General features: G+C 43.1%; 1 protein-coding gene across 1 annotated transcript in view; it reads left to right on the top strand.

The window, feature by feature from the left end:
• Window positions 1-303: 303 nt before the first annotated feature.
• ISM1 (isthmin 1) overlaps window positions 304-25,890 on the top strand; it is a 78,931-nt gene continuing 53,344 nt past the window's right edge. Inside the window, exon 1 of the mRNA XM_028828179.2 lies at window positions 304-1,959. Coding sequence (XP_028684012.1) covers window positions 1,822-1,959 — 138 coding nt within the window. The 5' untranslated portion in view covers window positions 304-1,821. The remainder of the gene's footprint in view (window positions 1,960-25,890) is intronic.

Genomic DNA, 25,890 nt, shown 5'->3' with positions numbered 1-25,890 from the left:
GGGCGCGGAGGAGGAAGGTAGGAAATTGGGGAGGGGGGAAGGGAGGCGTGCCGTCAAGAAAGTGTTGCTTATTTATTTAATTTCATTCACCAAAGGAGAATTCGGAGGCTCCATCCCGGAGGCACTGGCGTCCGGGACGCGGGAAGGGCTTGGAAATGTGCGAAGCGGATGTGTGCGAAGGCATGGACTAGGTCCTGGCTCGCAGGGAGGGAAGGGCTGGGCTGGCGCTGGGGAGGAGGAAGGGAGGGAACGGGTAGGAGGCGGGGAAGCGCAGTATAAAAGGCCGGGCCGGACGGAGAGTCCGCTACTCTGAGCCACTTGGGTAAGGCGGGAGGCCGAGCAAGATCTAGGAGGGAAGCGCGCGGTGCCACGGACGGACCCAGTTCGCTCTAGCATCCGACGCTAGGACTCTGCGCCCTCAGCCCCATCCCGGAGCCCTTCCATTCGCCAACCGCCCCCTGCAAAGCATGAGCCGCACGCGGGAGCCCGAGGCTGCAGCGCGGCCATGAGGTGGTGGCCCGGGATCGACGGCTGCGCGACGCCAGCCCCCAAATCCCCTCTGGTCGCGGCACCCCCGGGATAAGCCCCCTAGACGCAAGCCCGCTAGAGCCGAGATACAATCCCAGTTCCTGAGCGCCTGAGCCGCGGGCCCTGAGTCCCTGCAGCTTCCGGCCAACACCTGCGCCGGTCACCAGACGGACGCCCAGCGAGTTGGACTCCCCTCCCTTCCCAGGCTCTACGGGGCGCCGCGGACCCGCGAACAGCCGCGCCCGGCTAGCGGGCGGCCCAGCAAGTGTCAAGACCCTTCGGAAGGATACTTTGGCACTCCTCTCCTCCCCCGACTGCTTCGGGCAGGGATCGCACGCAGACACCTGGCTTATCCGGCGCCCCCTCCGTTTTCCATCACTGCAACTCCAGCTCCATTTTGCAATAAAGGTTTCTAAAGCAGCCCAGGCACCATCCCACCCACCCACAGCCCCGAACCTCAGTGAGCACAGGGGCTCTACCCGCGCCCCCCACAGCGACCTCGGCAGTGGGCACTTGGTACAGCCCGGCAGGCGGACGCAGACGCCGAGGGCGCCCCGGCTACCCCCAAACCGTGCCAACCTCGGTGTGCCCGGGGCCCCCATCTGGAACCGGCCCTCCCCGGGACTCTGTGTGCGGGGCGGCGCGGCAGGCGGCCCCGAGGAGCGCGGAGAGTAGTGGAGGTGGCTTGCCGGGTGAGTGGCTCGGAGCGGCGAGGGCGGGGAAGCCAAGCGTGGAGGTAACTCCCGGCCGCAGCTGAAGCCCTCCTCCTCCTCCTCCTCCTCCTCTTCCTCCTCCTCTCCTCCTCCTCCTCCTCCCCGCGCTCCTCTGGCGGCCTCTCCCGCTCCAGCTGCGGCGCCGCGGCCACATCTGGGGCGCCCATGTGCGCTCGGGGGCTCGGCTGCGCCCGCCCCGCCGCCGACCCCGCAGCCCCCTGCCAGCAGGGTGGCCTCCGGCCCGGTCCGGGTCCCAGGCAGCCCCGGGACCCAGTTTTTGCCGCCGCCGCCGCCAGGCAGCGCCGGGGCTTGCTCCGCAGCCGGCTTGGACACCCCCGGTCTCGCGGTGGCTCCGCCGTGGTGCGGCGGCGGCGGCGGCGGCGGCGGCGGCGGCGGCTCCTGCTCCCCCGGCCCCGCACGCCCCGCCGCGCCCTGCGCCAGCCCCGCAGGCCCGGGAAGCGGAGTCCTGGCGGGAGCCGAGGCGGGAGCCGTGCTGCCGGGCTCCCGGGCTCCTACTCCTCCTCCCCCGGCGCCGCCGCCGGCCGCCGCGCCGGGTCCTAAAGCCGCGCGTCTCAAGAGGATGGTGCGCCTGGCGGCCGAGCTGCTGCTGCTGCTGGGGCTGCTGCTGCTCACGCTGCACATCACCGTGCTCCGCGGCTCGGGAGCCGCCGACGGGCCCGACGCGGCCGCGGGCAACGCCAGCCGAGCCCAACTGCAGGTGAGTGCGCCGCCGGAGAGGGGCGTGCGCGGCTGCGGGGATGGTTTGTGGGGCGGGGGTGCTGAGCTAGTGCCTGGTGGATGCAAGGAGGCGGGTCCCCCGCCCCACCTAAGAGCAACTGTTTTGGTAGTAGTTTTGCCCGGGCCACTTGACTTAGGCAGAGGCGGAGCGGGGGCACGTGCCTGGAGGCTGCACCCGGCTTCCAACTCTGCCAGCTGCGCTCCTTCAGTTCTGTCGGTCACGGGTCAGGTGCAGAGTTGGTGAGGAGGTGGGAGGGAGCGAGGTTTGGGATGAGCAGAGGAAGTGTGGAGATATGCTTGCTTGGGGGTGCTACCAGTCTTTCGTTGCCCTTCGGAGGCTGAGTAATGTTACTCGAGGCTGGAGGGACGCAAGGAGACTTCACAGGATGATATCCCTGAAGTCTTTGGGAGAAAGAACTCCGGGAGTCTACCCCTTCAGGAAGCAATGCCAAAGGTCAGGACATAATTTCCCAAGGAGAATAGCCAGGTACCCCCTCCTCACCCTCAGGGTTCCCTTGCTTCCAGTGTTCCTCCAGAGGCCTCGCCTGAGGTCCCCCGGTTGCCCCCTTGGTCGTGGGGAAGGTGCAGTGAAGGCACTGGTAGTGATTTGGGCCAGTGTTACCTGGGGCTTTTAAACTCGTAGCAAAGTCTTTCTCCCAAGGATCTTCCCCTTTGAAGGTCGCTTTAGCAATGGGATTCTGTTTATCCATTTCAACTTTAGGGCAAGGGGAGGGCATAGTGGACGGTCAGACACAATGTGAGTTCTGACTTCTGAATAGAATTGCCCAGCTAGGCATTTCCTGCCGCTACCTTAGCACCTTTCCTTGAGTCTAGGGGTGGGACAACTGTAAACTTGGAGCATAGGCAAAAGTAAACAGGGATTTTCCCAGGAGGCAGAGGGGATTCTTTGGCTCCTAAAATCAGCTCAAACCAGGCGCAGTGGTTCACGCCTGTGATCCCAGCACTTTGGCAGGCAGAGGCGGGTGGATCACCTGAGGCCAGGAGTTGGAGACTATCCTGGCCAACATGGTGAAACCCCATCTCTACTAAAAATACAAAAATTAGCCGGGCGTGGTGGCGCAGCCTGTAGTCCCAGTTATTTGGGAGGCTAAGGCAAGAGAATTGCTTAAACTTGGGAGGTTGCAGTGAGCTGAGATCACGCCACTGCACTCCAGCCTAGGTGACAGAGCGAGACTCTGTCTCAAAAAAAACAAACAAATAAATAAAACGAAATAAGCATTGTTCATTGTTCCCAAAGGACTTTATAGTCATTGTCTTTGATAATTCACTTTTTACATCTTTATACAATTTGTAGCGAAACTTTAGCGTAAGAGAAAACTCATAAAACACTTCCATTGTGTTTACTATGTGCCACCGTTTTAAGTGCTTTACAGAATCTAACTCACTTAATTTAACCATAATCTTATGAGACATGGTACTGTTAATATAGCCCCTTTACAGATGCAAAAACTGAGGTATAGCAAGGTTTAAAAACTTGTCAAAGTTCAGACATTCCAAACTCTCGATTAACTACACCAAATTTTGTCTCTACCAGGATAGACTAAAGCAAGGTGATTATTACATGCAAGAACAAAACCAACAGTAGAAAAGTACACACCCCAAAGCTTAAAGTTGTTTTAACTTTGAGATATTTCTAAAAATGTCCTAACTTTGTGGGATCTCTCATCTTCTCCCGTGGATAGCTAGGTACAGTGACAGACTGAGGGAATTTCTATGGGGAAGTTGAAGATGCCACTGTCCTATAGACTGGGGCACCCACCAATCTAACACTGTAGGGATAATTCTTAATATCTTCAAGATTTCTGGAAGTTATATTTTATACATGATGCTTTTTTCCTCATGGACTCATGAAAAGCCATAGAAATGATGTTCTGTGGAAAAGTAAATTTGGCAGATTTCTTTATGAGGTGTTTGCTATCATTAGAATAACCCGGGGTTGGCCTTTTCCGCTTGAACAGTAAGGTAATGAGAGAAGCAGCTGGTGGAAGTGGCAGTTCTAAAAGGGAAGTGGACTGAATTCTCAAAAGGGGCTTTGGCTGAAGAACTGCCCCAAGAGGACAGAACAAATGGGGGATTTAGAAAGTTATGCTCCTAGAAATATCTGAGTCCCAAGTAGCTGCTAATCCACCAGCTTCAGCTTATCTTGTAATAGTGTTCGGTGATACTGTCCACTCAATGCACACACTTTTCCAAGCAGAATGATGAGTTTAGCAGTTCAGTTCATAATTTTGCTGTTTTGTAATTTGTTATTATAAAAGTTTTATACTCTTCCTGACCAAAGTTATTTCTTTGGCCCTCTGACTCTGCAAAGGTTTTATAAGTCAAATGAAGAATGTTCTGCCAAATGAGGAGGTCTGCAAAAGACATTTATTAGTCCATCATTTTCAGGTCCCAGAAAGTGAATTTGCCAGTAGCAGGTGTATTTGAAGACAAAACTGTGGACACTGTATTCTTTCTTTTTACCAGACATTTTAAACCCAAGTCTTAAACATCATCTAAATTTGTTGGTTCTATGCTGTCCTGAGCTACTAAAATCCTTCTTCATAATCAGAAAATTAATCAATCCATATACATCATTTTTATTGTTTTTGTCTCTGTGCACAACCTTCTAAAATATAAGGTTGTCTTAGAAATATGCAATGGTGGGCTTATTTACCCGAATTGTAGTATGTTTGGATTCATTTAAAAAGAGACACATTCTTATTTAAGGACATATCAAGGACACCCAATAAAGTAGTAAGAAAAGCAACAATAATAGCTAAGATTTATTAAGTGCCTTTTATGTGGCAGGCACTGTTCTTAGCGCTTTAGACATATTAGCTTTCTTAATCCTCACAAAAATCCCATGAATTGAGTACTATCATTATTCCTGTTTCAGATGGAGAAACTGAGGTTAGGTAATTTGCCCAAGGTTGCACAGCTAGAAGCTTCTTAATTTATTTTTGTTATTTTATAGTGGGGAGCTATTTGAAGCATACTTCTATTGCAAGTTCTGGATAAAGTCATACACTCGAGAAACACTTTTAACAATTTACATTTTCAAATGTATCTTGACATTCTTACTGTGTTAACTATGACATATATGTATATATATACACACATTATATATACATACATACACATACATGTATAAATATTATCTAAGTGTTTTTTGTAGTTTCAGCATACTAGGGGTTACATTTTTGACTCTTTGTATGACTGTCTCCCCTAGTATGCGCGAGTGTGCTCAAAACATTGATAGGTACAATGTTACGAGGTGGCAGTAAAGTGTTTTGAGTACACTATCCATATTGGTTAACTGGCTGATGAACATAAAAATGTTAAGTCTTTGAACTGTTTTCAGTATTTTTACATTATCTAGTAAGAAATTAGACAACTGTGTGCAATAGCTGCATTAAAATGCATGGAAACATCAACTTTTTTTTGCTTTTGAATCTTCTTTCATTAGAATAAGTATGTCTCATATTAATCAGATACTCAGATTAGTTCTTTCATATATATTTAATTAATGTTAATGAGAAAACATAGACATGGATATAGATATAGATATATAATAAAAGTAGTCTGGAAGACAAAATGTAGAATCCATAGGCAATAATAGCACTAATAAAGGTATCTCCTTTGTCTGAAATTCAAATGATTGCCTTTCCACTAAATCTCAGTCAGTTTTAGAATCATGAATTTCTATATATTTTTAGTAGTAAGCCAGAACTCGTTAAGGCAGTGAGATTTAAGCAAGTATTATAAAACACCAATTTGATTATTTTTACAGTAACATTAAAGCAAACCAAACTCTGGAATGTAGTAAAATGTCTCTGTTCTCTATTTCCTAACTATCATCTTTATGAGCACTTCCCATCTGTTATCCCTCTATTGCCTTCAATAAAACAGCTTAGCTTCTTGTATTCACTGCTTTGGATTTAGGAGTTCATCCAAGCTACTTACAGCAGTAGAAGCAAAAGCATAATTTATCTGTACTTAATACAAGAAAGTCAACAGCCATTTGTGTTTCTTATTTTGTGACTTACCTGCTCATTTTCCAGTTGGGCTGATTACTTTTACTGGATTTTTTTCTTTAAATGATGAACAATTGTCTCACCTAGCTATTGCTGCAGAATAACCCACCCTAAAATTTAGTGACTTAACACAACCACCATTTTATTTCCTCATGAATTTGTATAACAGCACCTTGCTTGGGCTCAGCTGAGTGGTTCTTCTGGTGATTTCACCTGATATTACTCATGTAGCTGTAGTCATCGGTTGGCTTCATGTGGGCTAGGTGGTTCAAAAATACTTCACTCATTTGTCTGATAGTTGGTGCTTGCTGTCACCTAGGTTTGCTCTCCATATAATCTCTCATCCTTAAGGAGTCTAGCTCATATATCTTTACATGGTGGACTCAGAGCAGCAACAGAATAAAAGCAGAAATTGCAAGACGTCTGGATGAGTTTGCACATCATTTCAGCTGTATTCTATTAGCCAAACAAATCACGTGGTTACTTAGATTCTAGTGGACAGGAAATAGATTCCACGTCTTGATGGGAGGAGCAGCAAAGTCACATTAAAGAAGAGCATGTGAACAGGGAGGAACTGTAGGCATCTTTTTATCTTTGTTCTCCTAATTTTTGATTTACATTTTTAGAACCCGTAGTGCAAGGACATAAAGTGTCCTTTCTGGTGACTGTATTTTTATCAAGGTGGAATTCTTTATCTCTTTTATTGCCTTTAGTCTTGAATACTTTTTTGTGTCATATTAATATAACAATTTCTGCTCTTTCTTCCTTTTAGAATTTGTTTGGGTGTCTTTTACAACCTTTATTTTCAAACTTTTTTTGACTTTTATTTTTTTCAAATTTATTTATTTATTTTGAGATGGAATCTCACTCTGTCACCCAGGCTGGAGTGCAGTGGCACAATCTTGGCTCACTGCAAGCTCTGCCTCCCAGGTTCACGCCATTCTCCTGCCTCAGCCTCCCGAGTAGCTGGGACTACAGGTGCATGCCACCACTCCTGGCTAATTTTCTGTATTTTTAGTAGATACTGGATTTCACCGTGTTAGCTAAGATGGTCTCAATCTCCTGACCTCGTGATCTGCCCGCCTCGGCCTCCCAAAGTGCTGGGATTACAGGCGTGAGCCACCGCACCTAGCCCAACTTTTTAATTTAAATATATTTCTTATTAATAAGCTATAGCTAAATTATACTTGTTTATGCAAAGCATCAGTGGATTTAACCCATTTATATTTATTGTGATTATTGATAAATTAGAATTTTTTTCATTTTATTTGCTATTCTAACATTTTTATTTATTTTTATTTTTCCTCTCTCACTCTCACCTTCAATTTATTTATATCATCTTTGGCAAGAGGATTAGCCTCTCTATGTCTAAATTTTCTCATCTGTAAAATAGATATATAGCAACTATTTCTCAGTATTATTGTAAGGATTAGAACATTGAATGCATGCTAAATGTATTATTAGAGCTTGGCATTTAATCATTTGATAAGTATTTATTTATTTGTTTATTTAAATGGAGTCTTGCTCTGTTGCCCAGGCTGGAGTGCAATGGCATGATCTCAGCTCACTGTAACCTCCACCTCCCAGGCTCAAGTGATCCTGCGACCTCCACCTCCCAAGTAGCTGTGACTACAGGTGCTCACCACCATGCCCAGCTAAGTTTTGTATTTTTTGTACAGACAGGGTTTCACCATGTTGCCCAGGCAGGTCTCAAATCCTGGACTCAAGTGATCCACCTGCCTCAGCCTCCCAAAGAGTTGGGATTACAGGCATGAGCCACCACGCCTGGCCATTTGATAAGTATTTAAATATTACTTTTTTAAATTTTTATCAAGTTTTGAAAGTTATCTGTTCTATTTCTATTATGTTTAACATTTTAACAAACCTAACTGAACTAACACTTTTCTATTAATGCTGAGAATCAACCATTATCTATAACCTAAACCCACCACATAAACAAGATTCTGACATGCTAGATGCAAGATTCTCTGTCTTGTCTGTATACTATCTCTAATTTTTTAATCTTCTGAAATTTTAGTGCTAGAATATTTCTTTTCATCTTTCTTTCTTTTTTCTTTCTTTTCTTTTAGTATGTCTATTTTAGGAATCAATTCTTACCAGTTTTATTATACTCCCAATAATTATTTAGACTTAATTCTAAGATTTACTGATTTATCTAGCTGCTGCCTTTTGAGATGGAGTCTAGCTCTGTTGCCCAGGCTGGAGTCCAGGAGTGCAGTGGTGTGATCTCGGCTCACTGCAACCTCCCTCTCCTGGGTTCAAGCGATTCTCGTGCCTCAGCCTCAAGTAGCTGGGATTACAGGTACCCGCCACTATGCCCAGCTAATTTTTGTATTTTTAGTAGAGACAGGGTTTCACCATGTTGGCCAGGCTGGTCTCGAGTAGATTTCTCTTTTATGATCTCAGGTGATCTGATCTCAGGTGATCTGCCTGCCCCGGCCTCCCAAAGTGCTGGGATTACAGGTGTTAGCCACTGTGTCTGGCCTGCTGCTGCTTCTTCAATCTCATACTTTCATCTTTTATTTTGCTAAAACACAGTTTCAAAAATTTTTTCAGAGACAATTTATTAATTATAAACTCTGTGAGAACCTATATCTTTAGACATATCTTTATTTGATTCTCAAAATTAAATGCTAATTTGGCAGTTGGCTGTCTTCTATCTTATTTCTCCCCTAAGAATTTTAAGCCATACAATTTAATTTTTTATACTATCTCATATTTCAGATGAGAAGCCTAATACCATTTCTTTGTAGGTGATTTTTTAAAAACTTCATGCTTTTGTGAGTTTTTCCTTTATTCATAATGTTCAGAAATTTTTACCAGGTTGTGTTTAGATTCAGGGCTTTAGCTGTTAGTCCTGTTCAGCATATGGTGAACCCTTTCATTCTGAAGTCCCAACTTTGTCTCCAGCTTGAAAAAATTTCTTTAGTTATATCTTTGGTATTTCCAATATCCCTGAACTCTTTTTCTGGAACTCCTGTTAGAGATTGAAACTAACATTGAGATTGAGATTTCAAGATCCATCTTTAATGTCTCTTAATTTTTCTTCTCATACTTTTATTTCTGCTTTTTAATTGTGTCTTATGTCTTGAGGCATTCTTCTGGCTATTTCAACCCCAGTGTCTTGTTTAGGAATATTTCATAACTGAACGCTCATAGTAAATATCAGATGCAAATGTCAAACTCAGCCACTCTGAAACCCAGGACTGAATGAAATGGCTCTACCACTTCCTGCCCTCAGCCTTTTCTCCTAACTTTTATAGCCTCTTTTCTCCCCTTCTTTTTCCTTCCCTTTCTTTCCTTTTTCTTCCTTTTTTATCTTCCTTTCCTTCTTTCTTATCTTTCTTCTCTTCTCTCTCTCTGCATTTTTTAAAGTTTTTTTTTAAACTATATATAATTTACATACGATAAAATGGATGAATCTTAAAGGTTCAGTTTCATTTTTACAGTTGTATATGCCTATATAGTTATCACCAAAATTAGGATATAGAACATTCCCCATCACCCAGAAAGTCTTCCGGTGCACAATTGTAGGCAATTTACTCCTTCCAGAGGCAACCATTCTGGCTTCCATTACCATAGATTAGTTTCGCCTGTTCCAGACTTTCACATAAATGGAAATGTACTGTTTGCGTTTTTCTGTGTGCCTGGCTTCTTTCATTAAACATAGTTTTTGAGATTCATTTATTTTGTGTATATCAGTAGATTTCTCTCTTTTATTGCTAAATGATAGTCCACTGTGTAACTCTATCACAATTTGTATATTCCCATCAATGGACGTTTGGTTTGTTTCCATTGCTTTGCATATTATGAGTAAGACCATGTTAGTATTTTTACACAAGCCTTTCTGTGGACCTATGTTTTCATTTCTTGTGAGTAAATTTCTAGTAGTAAGGCTGACTTAGTCTCTGTTCTTGATATTATTGTGGCAATTCTTCTAGGGAAACTGACTTTTTAGAGATCTCACTTTCCTTTTCTCAGCTCTGTAGTGCTTCACTTTCAATCGGTTGCCACTTGTTTCATATCTACCAGAAATCCCTCTCTCTCTTCTGTAGTTGGCCCTTCTTTCAGCTTTCCAATTCTGTTGTAGATTGACTCATATTTCTTCTACCTCCTCCATAGAATTAATAAATAGAAAAGAGGTAAATGCCACCTTGGTCAGCCACCTTGAGCTGAAACACTATAATTCTATTTCTTAATTTTATTTTCCTTTATATAAACCAAAATAAAGTTCTATCATTTGTGCTGCTCCTTCATTTATTCACTTCTACCCATAGTTTAAAAGGCATTAATCTTTGAGGTTTGGAGGCATCCTCAGATGTCTATGCATTTGGTCAAGAAGAATCTGTTTTGGTTTTAAACTTACAAAGCAAATAATCTCAATAACATTTTCCATATGTCATACAAGGGTTTTTAACAGCTCTTAATATCAGAACATTTTTCTTCTGATATGCCCATTAAATCCTTTATGCTACATGTTAATTTCTTGTTCACTTTGTTCACTTTTTTTTCTTCCCAGTGTTCATGAACAGGTGGCTGCATTCTTTTCAAGAAACTTCTCCTGCAGAACTTGAAGATTATTATGTAATAGCTCCTTTGTCATTTCCAAATTCCATTATCTCAGTTTCTTTAACTTGTCTTCACTAGTCTTATTGTAAAACATTTTAGTGCTTTCTGTGGTTCTATTATGTTTCTCTCATCTTCTGAGAGCATCTGTCTTTTGCAACCCTTGGCTTAGGGTTTACAAATTTTACTCTTTATAAATGTTATGATTTGTAAAGAAAAGGATGACAATGAAGCCCCTTTCCCCAATGATAGCTAAGAGTGTCCCTCTGTCTCTACTCATCCCCCAAAGACAGGAGGTCATTTAGAGATGGGATGGGGGTGTCGGTTTAGTGCCCAGATTATATGTAGTGGGTTCAAACAAAGAGCAAGGGAATGTGTTGTAGAAAATAAAAAAGAAAAGAACAAAAAAACTTCACTTTGCATGTTATTTAAACCTTATACAATTCCTTTTTATAAGAATTATAAGAAACTGTGAACATAAATACATAAAACTTAATTTATTTCCTTCTGTGGCTTATTAGTCAAGAGTTTAGATCACGTCCAGTGCTGACAAAACCAATATGCTTCTTATGCCCAGTGTTTCTCTTGGGACTAAACACTCACTGCCCACTGTGGTCCCTGTCTTGATAATGTACCCTTCTGGCTCTTTCTCTTCCCTGCCTGCCTTCCTCTTCCCCTACCGGAGATTTCTGGGGTCATCTCTCAAATAAATTACTTGTTCTTTGTCTCAGGGTCTGCTTCTGGGAAAACCCACACTAAATGAACCACACCCAAATGGTAGTCATGATGATAATGGATACTCCTCTACGTAGTAACAATATAGGAAGTCTCCAAAAAGGTAACAGAGCAGAGTTTCCATGAGGCACCTGCTTGTTGTTGTCATTAACAGCAAGGAAGTCTGTTAGCCTCAGAGAGATGCGCTGCAGGCAGCAAAAGAACCAGCTATCCCATGCACTCCCGGAGCAGTCAGGAAGAGGGAAATTCCAAAATTGCAGAGATGGGCTGCAAAAGTCACGCCCAGGCAAAGCCTACAAATTCTTGGTGTTTAGAGATCTAGTGGGTCCTTTTTCTCCTGAGATGCTGATCCCATGGTCCTTTACTATGTTAGGTGGGAGGATGAGTGACAATGGGGAGGCCTCAGAGGCATGTGGGATTGTCCTGTAATGCCTGAAATAAGCAGAGGCCAAGGTGCCTTGACACAAATAGCTTAGCATCAACTCCCTAAGCACAGACCAGCATGTGTCCCTGGAAAGTTATCTTTGTAAACCGAGTAGAAGTAAAAACAGTAGGTTAACTACCCCTTCTTCCTGTTGGCCTGACTCATGCACATTTCAGTAAACCCAATCATCTTGCACAGAGCACTCTCCATGGCTGACACACATCCATTAGACAGCAACACCCGCATTCTCCATGGAAGAGATAGTACTGTGTGGTTCATGGAATAGAAGAGCTCTGTCTTCAAGTTTGGGTCTCTGAGCTGCCCAATTTGCAGTTTTGAGTACCACAGTCACCAGATATTCAAGAGCAGTGACCTGGAAAAGGTCAGGTAGACTTTGAATGCAATGGGCCATTGATGTCTTCTGGACACCACTTATCTATTTTCAAAAATAACAAAATATGTCCAAAATCTATATGAAGAATGCAGAGAAGCTGGAAATGGTCATAGCCCACCCCAGTGTTAACTTCCTCCCACAAGCGTCCGGATAGAATATTTTCACCAAGGACAAAGAAACAAATAGTCGACATGCCTTGCCTCACAGGTAACCCTGGGAGATAGCAGTGAGGACAGGAGGAGAAGAGTGGCAGTCATTTTATTATTATTTTTTAAAATACAGCTTTGTCAAAGTGCAATTAACAACTAATAAACTGTACATATTTAAATGAAAAATGTGACAATACTGACACCTGTAAAACCATCACCATAGTCAAGATGATGAATAAATCTACCATCTGAAAAGTTTCCTTGTGCTCCTCTGTGAGCTTCAGCAGTCTCCGGGCAACCACTGATCTGCCTTCTCTCACTGCAGATTAGTGTTGGATTTCCTAGACTTTTATATATGTGGAATACAGAATGCATAGCATTGCATGATATGGCTTCTTTGCTCACCATAATAATTTTGAGATTCATTCACGTTGTTTTGTGCATAGAGAACTTGTTCGTTTTTATTACCAATTAATATTCTATTGTGTGGATATACCACAATATGCTTACCCATTGACTCATTTAGGTTATTTCCTATTTGGCAACTATTAAACATGCTGTGAACATTCGGGTATAAGCATTTGTGTGAACATTTGCTTTCATTTCTCTTGGGTGAATACTTTGGAACAGAATGGTTGGATCATATAGCAGTTGTATGTGTAGCTTATTAAGAAATTCTGGAACTCTTTTTGGTGTACTCACATAAAGTGTTTAGGATCTACAACAATCAAGGTACTTCCTTGGAAAACTTCACGGAATTTGAAGGTTGAATCCCAGGATGCTATTTTTCTATAGTTAAAATATAAATGTGTGAACTACAGGATATTATGAAATACTGAAAGAAGGAGAGAAGACCCTGTCTCCTTAGAAAGAATTCTCCTTTCTTTTCAGAATGCCCAAAGTAGTCTCATGGGTCTCAATTCTCCAAGTGATGGTGGTGACATCGATTATAGTGACCATCATGGTGGGGGTTGTGAAAAGAAAATTAGATGCTGAACCAAAAAAAAAAAAAAAAAAAAAAACAAAAAAAAAACAGGCTAGAAAAGTGTCCAGAAGAAAACTCTGCTTCTCCCATATCCTGCTGTCCAATATTCCTTGATTCTCTTGCCCCATTCCTAGTCCCCATGAGTGGAAATTTAAAAACCAGAAATGGATTTTGTATCTTCTGCCTGGGGCCTCAATTACATTGTGACATAGAAACATAGAAACATGGATTTTGAGCTCAAAATGAATTGGAAGCCAGGTTTATTGCTGGGAATCTTCAAATTTCAGGGAGTAGAAAGAGCAAAAATAAAAATGGAGATTCCCGCTGGGCGCGGTAGCTCATGCCTGTAATCCCAGCACTTTGGGAAGCCAAGGCAGGCAGATCACCTGAGGTTAGGAGTTTGAGACCAGCCTGACCAACATGGAGAAACCCTGTCTCTACTGAAAATACAAAATTAGCTGGGCGTGGTGGTGCATGCCTGTAATCCCAGCTACTCAGGAGGCTGAGGCAGGAGAATTGCTTCAACCAGGGAGTTGGAGGTTGCAGTGAGCCACGATTGTGCCATTGCATTCCTGCCTGGGCAACAAGAGTGAAACTTGATCTCAAAAAAAAAAAAAAAAAAAGGAGATCCCATTAGATGTTCCTAATTCTTGGCCCAAGAAATGAATTGAGGAAATTCTGACCTTCTGGGCACATGAGACATAGGAGAGCACAGATTGTTAGTGACTCACATAGGATTCTCATTATGAGGGAAAATATTGTCCTTCTCTTACATATAAGGTAACCCATCCATTGCCCAAATGTTCACTAGGTGCGTTCATGGCCCAGAGATAGACAAGAAGCTCAGAATGGCTTCTCAGCCCTTGCGCCCGGAATGTGGCCTACAGACCACCAGCATTAGCATCTCCTGAAAGCTTGTTGTAAAATAAGAGTCTTAAGCCATGCCCAGAACTACTGAATTAGAATCTGCATTTTAAAAATGTTTATTTATATATATTTGGGGAGTACAGGTGCAGGTTTCTTAGGTGCGTATATTGCGTAGTAGTGAAGTCTGGGCTTTTAGTGTACTCATCACCTGAGTAGTGAACATCGTACCCAATGAGTAATTTTTCAGCCCTCATCCCCTCCACCTCCCACCTTTTGGAGTCTCCAATGTCTGATTACTCTTTGTATGTCCGTGTATGCCCATTGTTTAGCCCCCACTTATAAGGGAGAACATGTGGTGTTCGACTTTCTGTTTCTGAGTTATTTCGCTTAGCATAATAGCCTCTGGTACCAGCCATGTTGCTGCAAGAGACATGACTTCATTCTTTTTTATGTCTGAGTAGTATTCCATGGTATATTTCTTTACCCAATCTTCCACTGATGAACACTTAATTCCATGTATTTGCTATTGTGAATAGTGCTGTGATAAACAGATGAGTGCAGGTATCTTTTTGATATATTGATTTCTCTCCCTTTGGGTATATACTCAGAAGTGGGATTGCTGGATTGAATGGTAGTTCTATTTTTGGTATTTTGAGAAATCTCCATACTGTTTTCTATAAAGGTTATGCTTATTTATATTCCCATCAACAGTGTATAAGTGTGCCCTTTTATCCACGTCCTCGCCAACATATGTTGTTTTTAGACTTTTTAACAATAGCCATTCTGACTTGTGTAAAATGGTATCTCATTGTGGTTTTAATTTTTTTATTTATCTGATAATTAGTTATGTAAAGCATTTTTTCATATGTTTGTTGTCCTCTTGTATGTCTTCTTTTGAAAAATGCCTGTTCATGTCCTTTGTCCACTTTTTAACGAGGTCATTTGGTTTTTTCTTGCTGAGTTGTTTGAGTTCCTTTTAGATTCTGTATGTTAGCCCTTTGTCAGATGCATAGTTTGCAAAATTTTTTTGTACAGAATCTGTATTTTGACAAGGTCACCAGGTTAATCATCTGCAGGTCATGGTTTGAGAAACACTGGTCTACATGCATTTTTTCTTACAAGTTGCAGGTCCCAGAAAGCACTTAATACAGGTCCTGTGTTATCCAACTATTGCCTAATAATGCAGTAGGACAACTACTACAAATCTCAGTGGTCTGCAGTTATAAGCATGTACTCTCACACTCAGGGGTCCGTGGGTCAGCTGAGGTTCAGTAGATCTAGGCAGGGCATGGCTTTAAGCTATGGATTGGGTCTAGGTTTACGCCATGGGTCTCCCATTCTTTTGTGACCAGCAGGTTACCTGCCACACATTTCTCTCATGGTGATGGGATTATATCTCAGTCATGACTGTTACCATTTCATCAGCCAAAACAAGTCACAAGATCCAACAGACTAGCCAAAAAGTGGTCATGGGCTTTGGAGTTTTTTTGATTCCAGTTCTGCTCCTCAGTTAAGTCTCTGCCCCTAAGCAAAATCCTTACACTTCTCTACATCTCTGTGCCCCATTCAGTAAAATGGGATAAGAATAGTGACATCACCAGGGCTGTGTTGGGAAGCTGCTCAGCCTGACTCCAGGGCCAGAGTCAGGCCAAGAGGGAGGGTGAGTCCCAGAGGGCCCTGCCACTGAGAAGTTAGAGCTAGAGAAAGCTCCCACATGTCATTCTGTGGGTTGCTGTGGCAGCACATGATTCAGCCCCCACCAAGGGTTGTTTCTGAGTCAAGAAACACACGCCCATCTCTTTCCATCTTTTTTCGGAAGGGTTGCCCTTTCACTGCTTACAAATTGTGTGCTACATAGTAGGAACTGTGCCTGCAAATATGTTATTCATCACTCATGGGGCTTGGACAATTTGAGCCTGTGACCACTTTCCCTGATGAAAGGGCACTGTTTCCTACCTTCCTTCCCCAGATGCAACAAGAGAAACAGAACATGCCTGGGGACAGGAGTTCCACAGGCTCTGTGCATTGTATATTGTACTTCTTTTTTTTTTTTTTTTTTTTGAGATGGAGTCCCATTGTGTCACCGAGGCTGGAGTGCTGCAGCACAATCTTGACTCACTGCAACCTCCACCTCCCGGATTCAAGCAAGTCTACTGCCACAGCTTCCTGAGTAGCTGGGATTACAAGCACCCACCACCATGCACGGCTAATTTTTGTATTTTTAGTAGAGACAGGGTTTCACCATGTTGGCCAGGATGGTCTTGATCTCTTAATCTTGTGATCCACCTGCCTCGGGCTCCCAAAGTGCTGGGATTACAGGCGTGAGCCACCGTGCCCGTCTCGGCCATACTTCTAACAAGGACCTGCTCAGAGTTAAAATTCTTGGGAGTGATACAGTAGAAGACAATTATGTTAACAAACTTCTCACCTTTCAAACTAACGCTGGGATATTCATTGAGTTAGCACGGGAAAGACTGGCCCCCATGATTCAATTGCTTCCCCCTGGGTCCCTCCCACAAAACATGGGAATTCTGGGAGAAACAATTCAGTTGAGATTTGAGTGGGGACAAAGCCAAACGGTATCATTCCACCCCTGACCCCTCCAAATTTCATGTCCTCACATTTCAAAATCAATCATGCCTTCCCAACAGTCCCCCAAAGTCTTAATTTATTTCAGAATTAATCCAAAAGTCCACAGTCTAAAGTCTCATCTGAGACAAGGCAAGTCCCTTCTGCCTATGAGCCTGTAAAATCAAAAGCAAGCTAGTTATTTCCTAGATATGATGGGGGTACAGGTATTGGGTAAATACAGTCATTCCAAATGGGAGAAATTGGCCAAAACAAAGGGATTACAGGGCCCAGGCCAAGTCTGAAATCCAGCAGGGCAGTTAAATTTTAAAGCTCCAAAATGGTCCCCTTTGACTCCATGTCTCACATCCAGGTCACGCTTATGCAAGAGGTGGGTTCCCATGGTCTTAGGCAGCTCTGCCCCTGTGGCTTTGCAGGGTCAGCCTCCCTCCAGCTGCTTTCAGGGACTGGTGTTGAGTGTCTGCGACTTTTCCAGGCACATGGTGCAAGCTGTCGGTAGATCTACCATTCTGGGTTCTGGAGGACAGTGGCTCTCTTCTCACAGCTCCACTAGGCAGTGCCCAAGTAGGGACTCCGTGTGGGGGCTCCGACCCCACATTTCCCTTCTGCACTGCCCTAGAAAAGGTTCTCCATGAGGACCCTGCCCCTGCAGCACACATGAGGTCCCTCCCACAACACATGAGAATTCTGGAAGATACAATTCAATTGAGATTTGAATGGGGACACAGCCGACATATCAACATGCCCGTGACCCAGCAATTCCACCCGAGTATGTGCCCAACAGAAATCTATTCACTAATGCACTCAAAGACCTAAAAAAGAATGTTCATAGCAGCACTGTTTAAAACGGTCCCAACCTGGAAACAACCCCAATGCCATCAACAGAATAGATAATAAGATAGTTAAGTGTACACAGTGGGAAGGAACAAATGACAGCTACGTGCAACATGCACAATTTCACAAATGTAATGTTGAGTGAAGGAAACCAGGCACAGTAAAGTACGTGCTGGATAATTCTGTTTAGGTGAAGTTCCAAACCAGGAAAAAGGAACCTGTGCTGTTGGAAGAGAGTTACCTTTGTCAAGGAAGTGATGAAAAGGGAGTCCAAGGAGGGCAGCTAGGGCACTGGTGATGTTTTGCCTCTTGATCTAGGCATTGGTTACATAGGTGTCTTCAGTTTGTGAAATCTTATTGAGCTGTAGAGTTACATATGTGTATATTTCTGTAGGAATATCATACTTCAATTTTAATAAAAGAGTAAAGAACGCAGCAGGCAGGGTACATGGTGTAGAAGAGATGGCTGGTTTTCACTGGGAAAGATGACCCACAGCCCTGGAATTCACTCTCTGGGCTCCCTGATGTGTGTGCTATCCCGCAGATTGTTCTCCAAATTGGAATGAATGCAGGCTAGTTTCAGTATTACGGGGGTGCTCCTCTGCCTCAGGTCCCAGTGCCATTGTTACAACATCAAAGACCAACTGCTGGCTGAGATGCAGTCCACATGAAAAGAGTGACCAGCAAATTTACTGCTTGACTTCATTCCCTTTAAAAGGAATTGGCTCCATGGTCCTCCTTCAAAGCTCAATTGTAGACATATATCTTCTTTATAGGACATCGTTTACAATAAAGAGGAGCAATAACTTAAAATTTTTAAAAAAGAATACCTTTGAGAGCACTGTGAGATGGACATTCCATTTCATAAACATCACTGTGGTTACATTGCCCAAACATTCCCAGAAGTCCAGCCATGGGCCTGTGAGCCTTCTACTGGACATGGTGACTTTTGGGGACTAATTTGAAGTATATTTTTATGCTCCAGCCCTTTCCCTAGGCTCTGAAAGTTCTGGAGAAGGTCATTAATGAGAGGCAACCTACTTCAAACCAGAAGGCCACCTCACTAAAATCAGGCAAAATGGCAAAATCCATAGCCCATCACTCATTAACTTATTTGGAGCTGCCCTTCAGTGGAGTAAACATTTTTTAAGGGTTGGGGCCAAATTAAACTCCTGGATCAATTATACGTGGTTCCCCAATACCCACATGGACATCACTCCACATAATTCCAGTGTGAAAATGTTACAGACTTACTAGCATTTCCAGATACTGGAACTCAACTAGAAAACAGCAAAGTTGTTTTTATGCCTGTCAGAAAATGAAGAATGTTATTAACTTTCCAAGAAAGAAGAAAGTAAAATTATAACATACAGGAAGTTTTTGGCTTCACATGGAGTCTGACCCAGCTGTGAAAGTCACATCTACAATCAAAATGACCAGCCTCCTGAAAACTGACCAATCCAGAATAATCCTCTCAAGTTCACTCATGATAGCAGTTGATCAGCCCATAGGGGATACGACGTTCTAAAGAGTGGTCAAGTCATCCATTTCTGTTTAACCCATTACTCCTGAAAAGGTTCAGCTCTCCACACTTTGCTGGAAAAAGGCTAACAACTCAGTGCATCCCTCCCTCTCTGCTCCCCTCACTGGTACATTCAGGAAGACACGAACCAGGTGAGACAACTGAGAGCTCCTTACTGAGAGTGTGAAGTGTGATAGCGGCACAACACACAATTCTGAAGACATCATGAAATGAGATAAATCTGGGGAATCCACATCAATTAGAAAAAAACTGGAAACATTTGAAGACGCGTTGGGATCACAAAGAGAGTGAATGTAAACATTGAACAGCAGGTATTAAATAGAAATAATGAAAGGCAGGTTCTTAGGAAAAAATATATGGCAGACTAGGTATTCAAAGTTGTGTTCCAGGTTCTCCCCAGGGAATCATTGCCCTGAAGCTCTGTCTGGTGTGGTTCTCTCATGCCCCACAGTGGTTCTTTTACTTCTTATTCACCAAGGCCAGGATTAATGCTAAGGTCTGGACTAACCCAATAATGGACATGAATGGCCTTGGCCTTAAATTTTCAGGGGTCCATCTGCAGGTTCCTCCCTGAGATCTGAGAAGGTTTTTACTTACTTCTTTCATTTTAAGGTGAATGCTAGTGGGGGAATTATTGTGGTGTGCCCCAAGAAGGTTCTGTGTCTTGGTCCTGACAATCTACGTAAAGTACCTTTTGTGCCACCAGGATACGTGGGCACATGACAGGCACTCACATACACAAGGGTCACTGCACATGGCTGCAGGAATGCCCAGGTTGGACCGGGGCTTCATCTGTGCTCCAACCTGCCTACACTCCATGGTGAGGCACTCTGCTTAGAAGGCAGGTTGCAGACACTCCGCAAATTCTAGAATGTTGTTGTTGGCAAGATAGTCAAGCCCCAATGTCTCATTTCATTGACAAATGATCTAAAACCTGGAGAAATTAAAAGATTTGGCTAAGACCATACCATTCATTCATCCTAGTGCCAGCCAGTACCAGACTCCAAAGCAAGTCATCTTTCATGAACCACACAACCCCCTATTCCTGAACATCTGTAAAAGTTTTTATAGCCCCGCTTAGCTGAAGAGAATTAGAGTAAATGTACATCTAAAGTGCTGGGGTCCTGCTACATGGTGGTTGCTGTTAGGTTGTTACAGGAGCAGAAAAGTAATTAAATGGACATGAATTTTCTCTTTTATTTAATATACAACCAAACAGCAGTCAGGCAAATGAAATAATGTACTTATAAGCATTGAGCACTGCCCAGCCACATAGTTAGCATTCTACAATTCCATTCATTCATTCAGCACTTTCCTATCGCGTGGTTGTGATGAGCAGATATTGTGCTAGGCACTGGAGATTCAATAGAGAACAAGCTTGTGTTCTAGAAAGAAAACTGACAATAATTGATTCATAATAAAGAAATTATTATAGATTGTGATAGGTGCTTAGCAGGACATAAACAGGGAGCAAAAGACAGGGAATAACTGAGAGTTCCTACTAAAAGAGAGTGGTCAAGGAAGGACTTGAGGGAAAAGTGACACTTGAGTCCTGAGTTGGGGGATAGAAGGACCAGCTCTGCAAAGAACTTGGGAGAGCCAGTTAGGCAGACGGAATCACAAACACCAAAGCCTTGAGGTGGGAAGGACTTTGGCACGACTAAGGGATGGAAAAGAGACTGGAGAACAGTGTGTAAGGAAGAAAGTGGCACATGAACTTGTAGAAAAAAGCAAGAGTTTTTCAGGTCATGATAAAGAATTGACTGTTCTAGGACTGGTGAGGAAGAAGCCATTGAAGAGCTTCTAAATGATGGCTCCGTCTGATCAGTGGAGAATGAGAGGGAAGACCTAGATATGTTAGAAAATTTCATAATAATCCAAGGAGGAGGTAATGGGATGTGGACCAGGGTAGAGAGGAGTGGATGGATGCAAGACACAATTTTGAGACAGAGCCAGCAGGATACGCTGGTGGATTGCATTTCAGAGTTAAGAAGTGAAGAGTCAAAGACAACTTCCAGTTTTACAAGGGTAGAGTTCATGTCAGTGGATTTACATGGGATATGTGGAATATGAGATGCCTCTGGGACATGTAAGTGAAGATAATAGCAGGGAGGTTGTCAAGTGGACAAGCTGAGAGTGAGGCGTCATGACCAAAGTGGTAAAAGGAGAACCAAGGGGGTGGTGTCACAGAAGCCAGGGGAGAAGAATGCCTTAAGGAGAGAGGACTTCCATCAAATGCTGCTGTGAGAACAAAAAAGATGAAGCCAGAGAAGTGCTCATTCAACTGGGCAACGCAGCTATGACTGGTGACCTGAATGACAGCAGTTGTGGAGGCATCATGGGAATAGACTCCAATGTCTGTAGGGTAAAGGAACAAGTGGAAGGTGAGGAAATGGAGACAGAATATACAAATAAGTCTTGCAAAAGTTTTACTATAAAGGGGAGATATATGAACATGTGGTCAAAAAAGAGTTTTTGGTTCATGTAAGATCAGAGATACCAGGGCATCTGTGATGCTGATAAGAACGATCCAATAGAAAGGAAGAGATTGATGATGCAAAACTGAGAGAGAAGAAATGAGGAGTGAATTCTTCAAGAAGGCAAGAGGCTATGTGTGAGCATTGGCCTTTCGTAGAAGCAGGAAAGCTTATTCTGTGGAACAACTGGGAAGAGGAAGAAAATGAGCTATGCGGACAGGAGTATAGATAGAGTGATGGTAATAAAAGAGTTGCCATCCCATGACTCCTGTTCCATCAGTGAAATATGAAGGGAGGGCAGGAACATAAGTAGGACATTTGAGGAGAGAAGATATGAAATGGTCATCTTGGGTACTGAAGCAAGTAAGATTGTGAAGGAAGGGCAATTGGATTTTGGAACAGTGCTTAGTATTCATTTGAGGGTTTGAGGACATGAATCTAAAATAAAGCAAGTTTGTCAAGTTGGATGCTTTTATTGTTCCCATCACCCACCTGCTTGGCTACTAACCTACAGAAGTTGGATCACTGAGTTCAACCAAAATGGAGGTGTTGCCAGTCAATTATATAAGGAGAAGAGAAGGGGGCAAGCAGAGTTGAGAGCCATTGGAAGGAAATGATTAAAATAAAAGAACACACATTGAAGAAGGAAAGTAAAAACAAGAGAAGGCTGAAGGGAGTTGAGAAAATGGTAGTGGCTTGGAGATATCAACGAGTTTTAAAACTGGAAAAACGAGTTAAAAGAACAGGAAGTGTCTTTATTAGAAGGTTTACTGACAACAGGTCTAGGGAAGAGGGTGGTTGAGATGCAGTTGAGGGAAAGGGTGTGGGAGGTGAGGAGGTCCAAGAACTGGGGAGGTCATCTACGTGGATGTTGAAGTCACCAAAAAGGATAACAGGAGGTCAGTGGTAAAGAAGACTAAGCCAGAAGCTGGGCTTTTCAATGAATAGAGAATGACCAGAAACTCCACAGAGCAGTTGGAACATCCAACATCTTGAAAGGAGCAGGATTTGTTTGTTTGGTTTTTGTTTACATTTTTCAGGAGGAAGGGGAAGAAAAGGTCAGGAGATAGCCATGGGACCAGGAAGATCGAGGAAGAGGTTGAGGGGATGTTCAGAGAAGTGGAAAATGAGAGACTGATTATCATGGAGTAACAGCCCTAGAAGGTCCAGTAAAGGACAGGTTTGGGAAGGTGAAGGAGGAAAGGCTGAGTCCAATTAAGTGTTCAGAGATGTGTAGAGTGGAGAGCCTTGTCTCTTGATGGCAACTGGGGGAGCCTTGATGGGAATGGTCCTGAGCTTCTCTTGAATGGAGGTGAGACCCTTTGCTCATTGGCATGGTGGCTTCTAGGCTGTTGTTTCTATGCTGATTTATGTTGGTATAAAAGCATCAGATGAGGGGTAGGAATTACTTGAGCCTCGATCAGTGAGGTTGGCAGCCATAGCTTAAGACATCACGTCCCTTAGTGTTCATGTGTGAAGTGATGGGAGCTGGTAGTTATACAGATTTCACCTGATTTTATCTACTTGCCTTTGTCATATATTTAAATAGTCCCTACTATGGGCCAGACACTTTTTTAAGCATTTGATTAATATTGACTTATTTAACCTTCAAAACAACACCTTAGGGTAGGCATTATTATTATCCTCATTTTACGCAATAAGATTAAGTACCTTGCCCAAGTCACACAGATAGCAGAGGTAGAGGCAAGATTTGAACTTCGGCTGTCTGGACACCAGAGTCCATGCTTTTCATCACTGTGACTGCGTGGCTTGGGGAAGTAGTTCCTTATCTGTTACCAAAAAGAACTCTTGCCTTGGAAGTCAGAAGACATAACTTCGAGTCCCTGCTCTGTCACTAACTGGCTGTGACCATGGGCACAACATTTAACATCTTTCACCCTCAGCTTTCTTAGTGGTCAGTTCCATGCAGTCATTCAGGGACCCAGGATGATAGAGGCCCTGGTGTCTTCTTAACAGTCCCAGCTCAGAAGTGACATACATCACTTCTGCTCACATGGATCATCCCTTGACGCGGGATGACTGGGAAATGTATTCCCTGAAAAGGGTTGCCTCCAGCGTGGCACAAAGACGTGTATTTTTGGTAGAAAGCTAGCCCTCTCTGCCTCTTTACTCAATATGGCTTATGCTTTTAAGATTCTGCAGTATTCCACGCTTAGGGCTGTACTCTCAGCTGTTTGTCTTCTTCCTGTCTGACCTCTAGGTCTCTCTTATTATAAAAGCAGTAAAATGACCATCTGAATGCCATTGACTGCCATGCATCCCCTCACTTTTTCAAATATAAGCTATGAATAAAAAAAAAATTAGCCCTTTACTAATGCCAAAACCTAGGGAAGAAATTGAGTGTGCCCAGAATTTTAAGCTATATCCATCATCGTTAAGCATCTGTTTGCACTATGTCTATCCATTAACTAATCAGCAAAACAGAGTTTCAGTAGAAATTGTTACAACTCATTTTATATGGAATGACAAGACTTAGAGGTTCAGAGTATTTCTGCAGTTAGAATAGCAGGCACAGTTTTCCTGAAATAGTTAGGTATTTGAAGAGAAGCTGGAATAGTTTCTCAATTTTCCAGATAATATGTTTGCTTTAGTGGAATGGGGATAGACCTCAATGCTCATGGTATTTGCAGAAGGGAGTGTTTGTCTATTACCACATCTCCAATGTAGGCATTGCTGATTCATCTGCAGGTCAGAAACAGACTCTGTTAGCCAGTTTAGGAAGGTCACATTTATAGACAAATCCAAACAAGGTACTTTGCTATCCTCTCTTTTGTTCAGACAGACAAGATAAACCTAGGCAAAGAGAAAACTTGCCTCAATGTTGGATTAAATGCAGAGGTCTGCTTGCACATTCCAAGGTCAAATTAAAAGTCTACAAGAGCAGGAGACTTTATTCAAAACAGCTCGTCTCTGACTGGTTTTCATGTAGGCAGAGGGGACTCTCTGAACACTGAGATGACCACAGCTCACATAGAGGTGTCAGCTGAAATATGGAGGATTACCACTACTGTAGAAGATGTCCTATGCAAAAAAATCGGCATAAGCTAATGAAAATATATAGTGGTCACTTATTCGGACACTACATGTCCTAAAGTCCTACAAATTATTTGGTAAGGCAGCTTTGTGATGATTTGTTTTCACACAGCAAGATGACGAGTGAAAAGAATTTAATGATAAGCAAACATATTGCATATAAAAACATATTAAAGATATTCATTTAGCATGAAGGTTTATTCCAGTTCACAGGCATGGTATTACCTTTACTATATACTTACATAATTTCAACACAGATAAAGAGATAATGTGGTTTCTTCAAAATCCTTGGCCAGGTTTTTTGTTAGCCATCATTAGATATTTTGGTGTCACATGGATTTGTGGGAAGACCCCATTTTCTATTGAGAAGATATGTCCCCCTTTTCATCCCCCTAGAAACAAACTGCCTGTGCAAAGTCAAAAGTGAGTAAAATGTGTAAAAGGGAAAGGTGTGTTTCACCTGAGTGTCATATTCAGAAACATCTGCCTTGCCTGGTGTATATGGCATTAATTTCCTGCCAGTTTCCTATTGGAAGGCCCCCCTGAGTCTTTTGAAATTGAACATCAGGTCATGTTTCTTTAATCAACACTAGGAAACAATGAAAGAAAGGAGTGGTGGAGAGGTTTCTTTTTACAAAATGTTCCTAAAGTCAAAAAAGACCATGAGTCTGGGATTTTAATACCAGAAAGCACTTATTCCCTGCCATCCCATGTTGGTTAAATATCTTCCTTCCTGTATTAGTTATCTATTGTTGTATAACAAATTACCCCATACTTATGCTACCCCATAGCTGCTCAAAAGAACCCACGTTTATTATCTCAGAACTTCCGTGGGTCAGGAATTCAGACACAGCTTACCTGGATCCCTTGGCCCATGGTCTCTCACAGGCTATGGTAAAGGTACCCTCAGTTCCTTGCCATGTGGGCCTCTCCGTGGTGCAAGTCCCAGGATGGCAGCTGAATTTATCAGAGCGGGTAAGTGAATAAAGCCAGAAAAAGAGTATGAGCAAGACAAAATCCACAGTCGTTGTCACCTAATTTCAGTGACATTCCATCATGTTTGCCATGCCCTATTTGTTAGAAGCAAGTCGTTTGCTCCATCCCACACTCAAAGGGAGGGGATTGCACAAGGCTGTATATTCCAGGAGACGGGGTCATTGAGGGCCATTTCAGAAGCTGCCTGCCATCCTCCCCTCCACATGTACCTGCCCATTCCTGTGTGTCCCAATAGTGATA

The sequence above is a fragment of the Macaca mulatta genome, chromosome 10, assembly GCF_049350105.2.
Source record: "Macaca mulatta isolate MMU2019108-1 chromosome 10, T2T-MMU8v2.0, whole genome shotgun sequence".
NCBI classification, from domain to species: domain Eukaryota; kingdom Metazoa; phylum Chordata; class Mammalia; order Primates; family Cercopithecidae; genus Macaca; species Macaca mulatta.
Note: the sequence above shows the minus strand (reverse complement) of the source record. Positions and strands in the feature narration are given on the sequence as shown.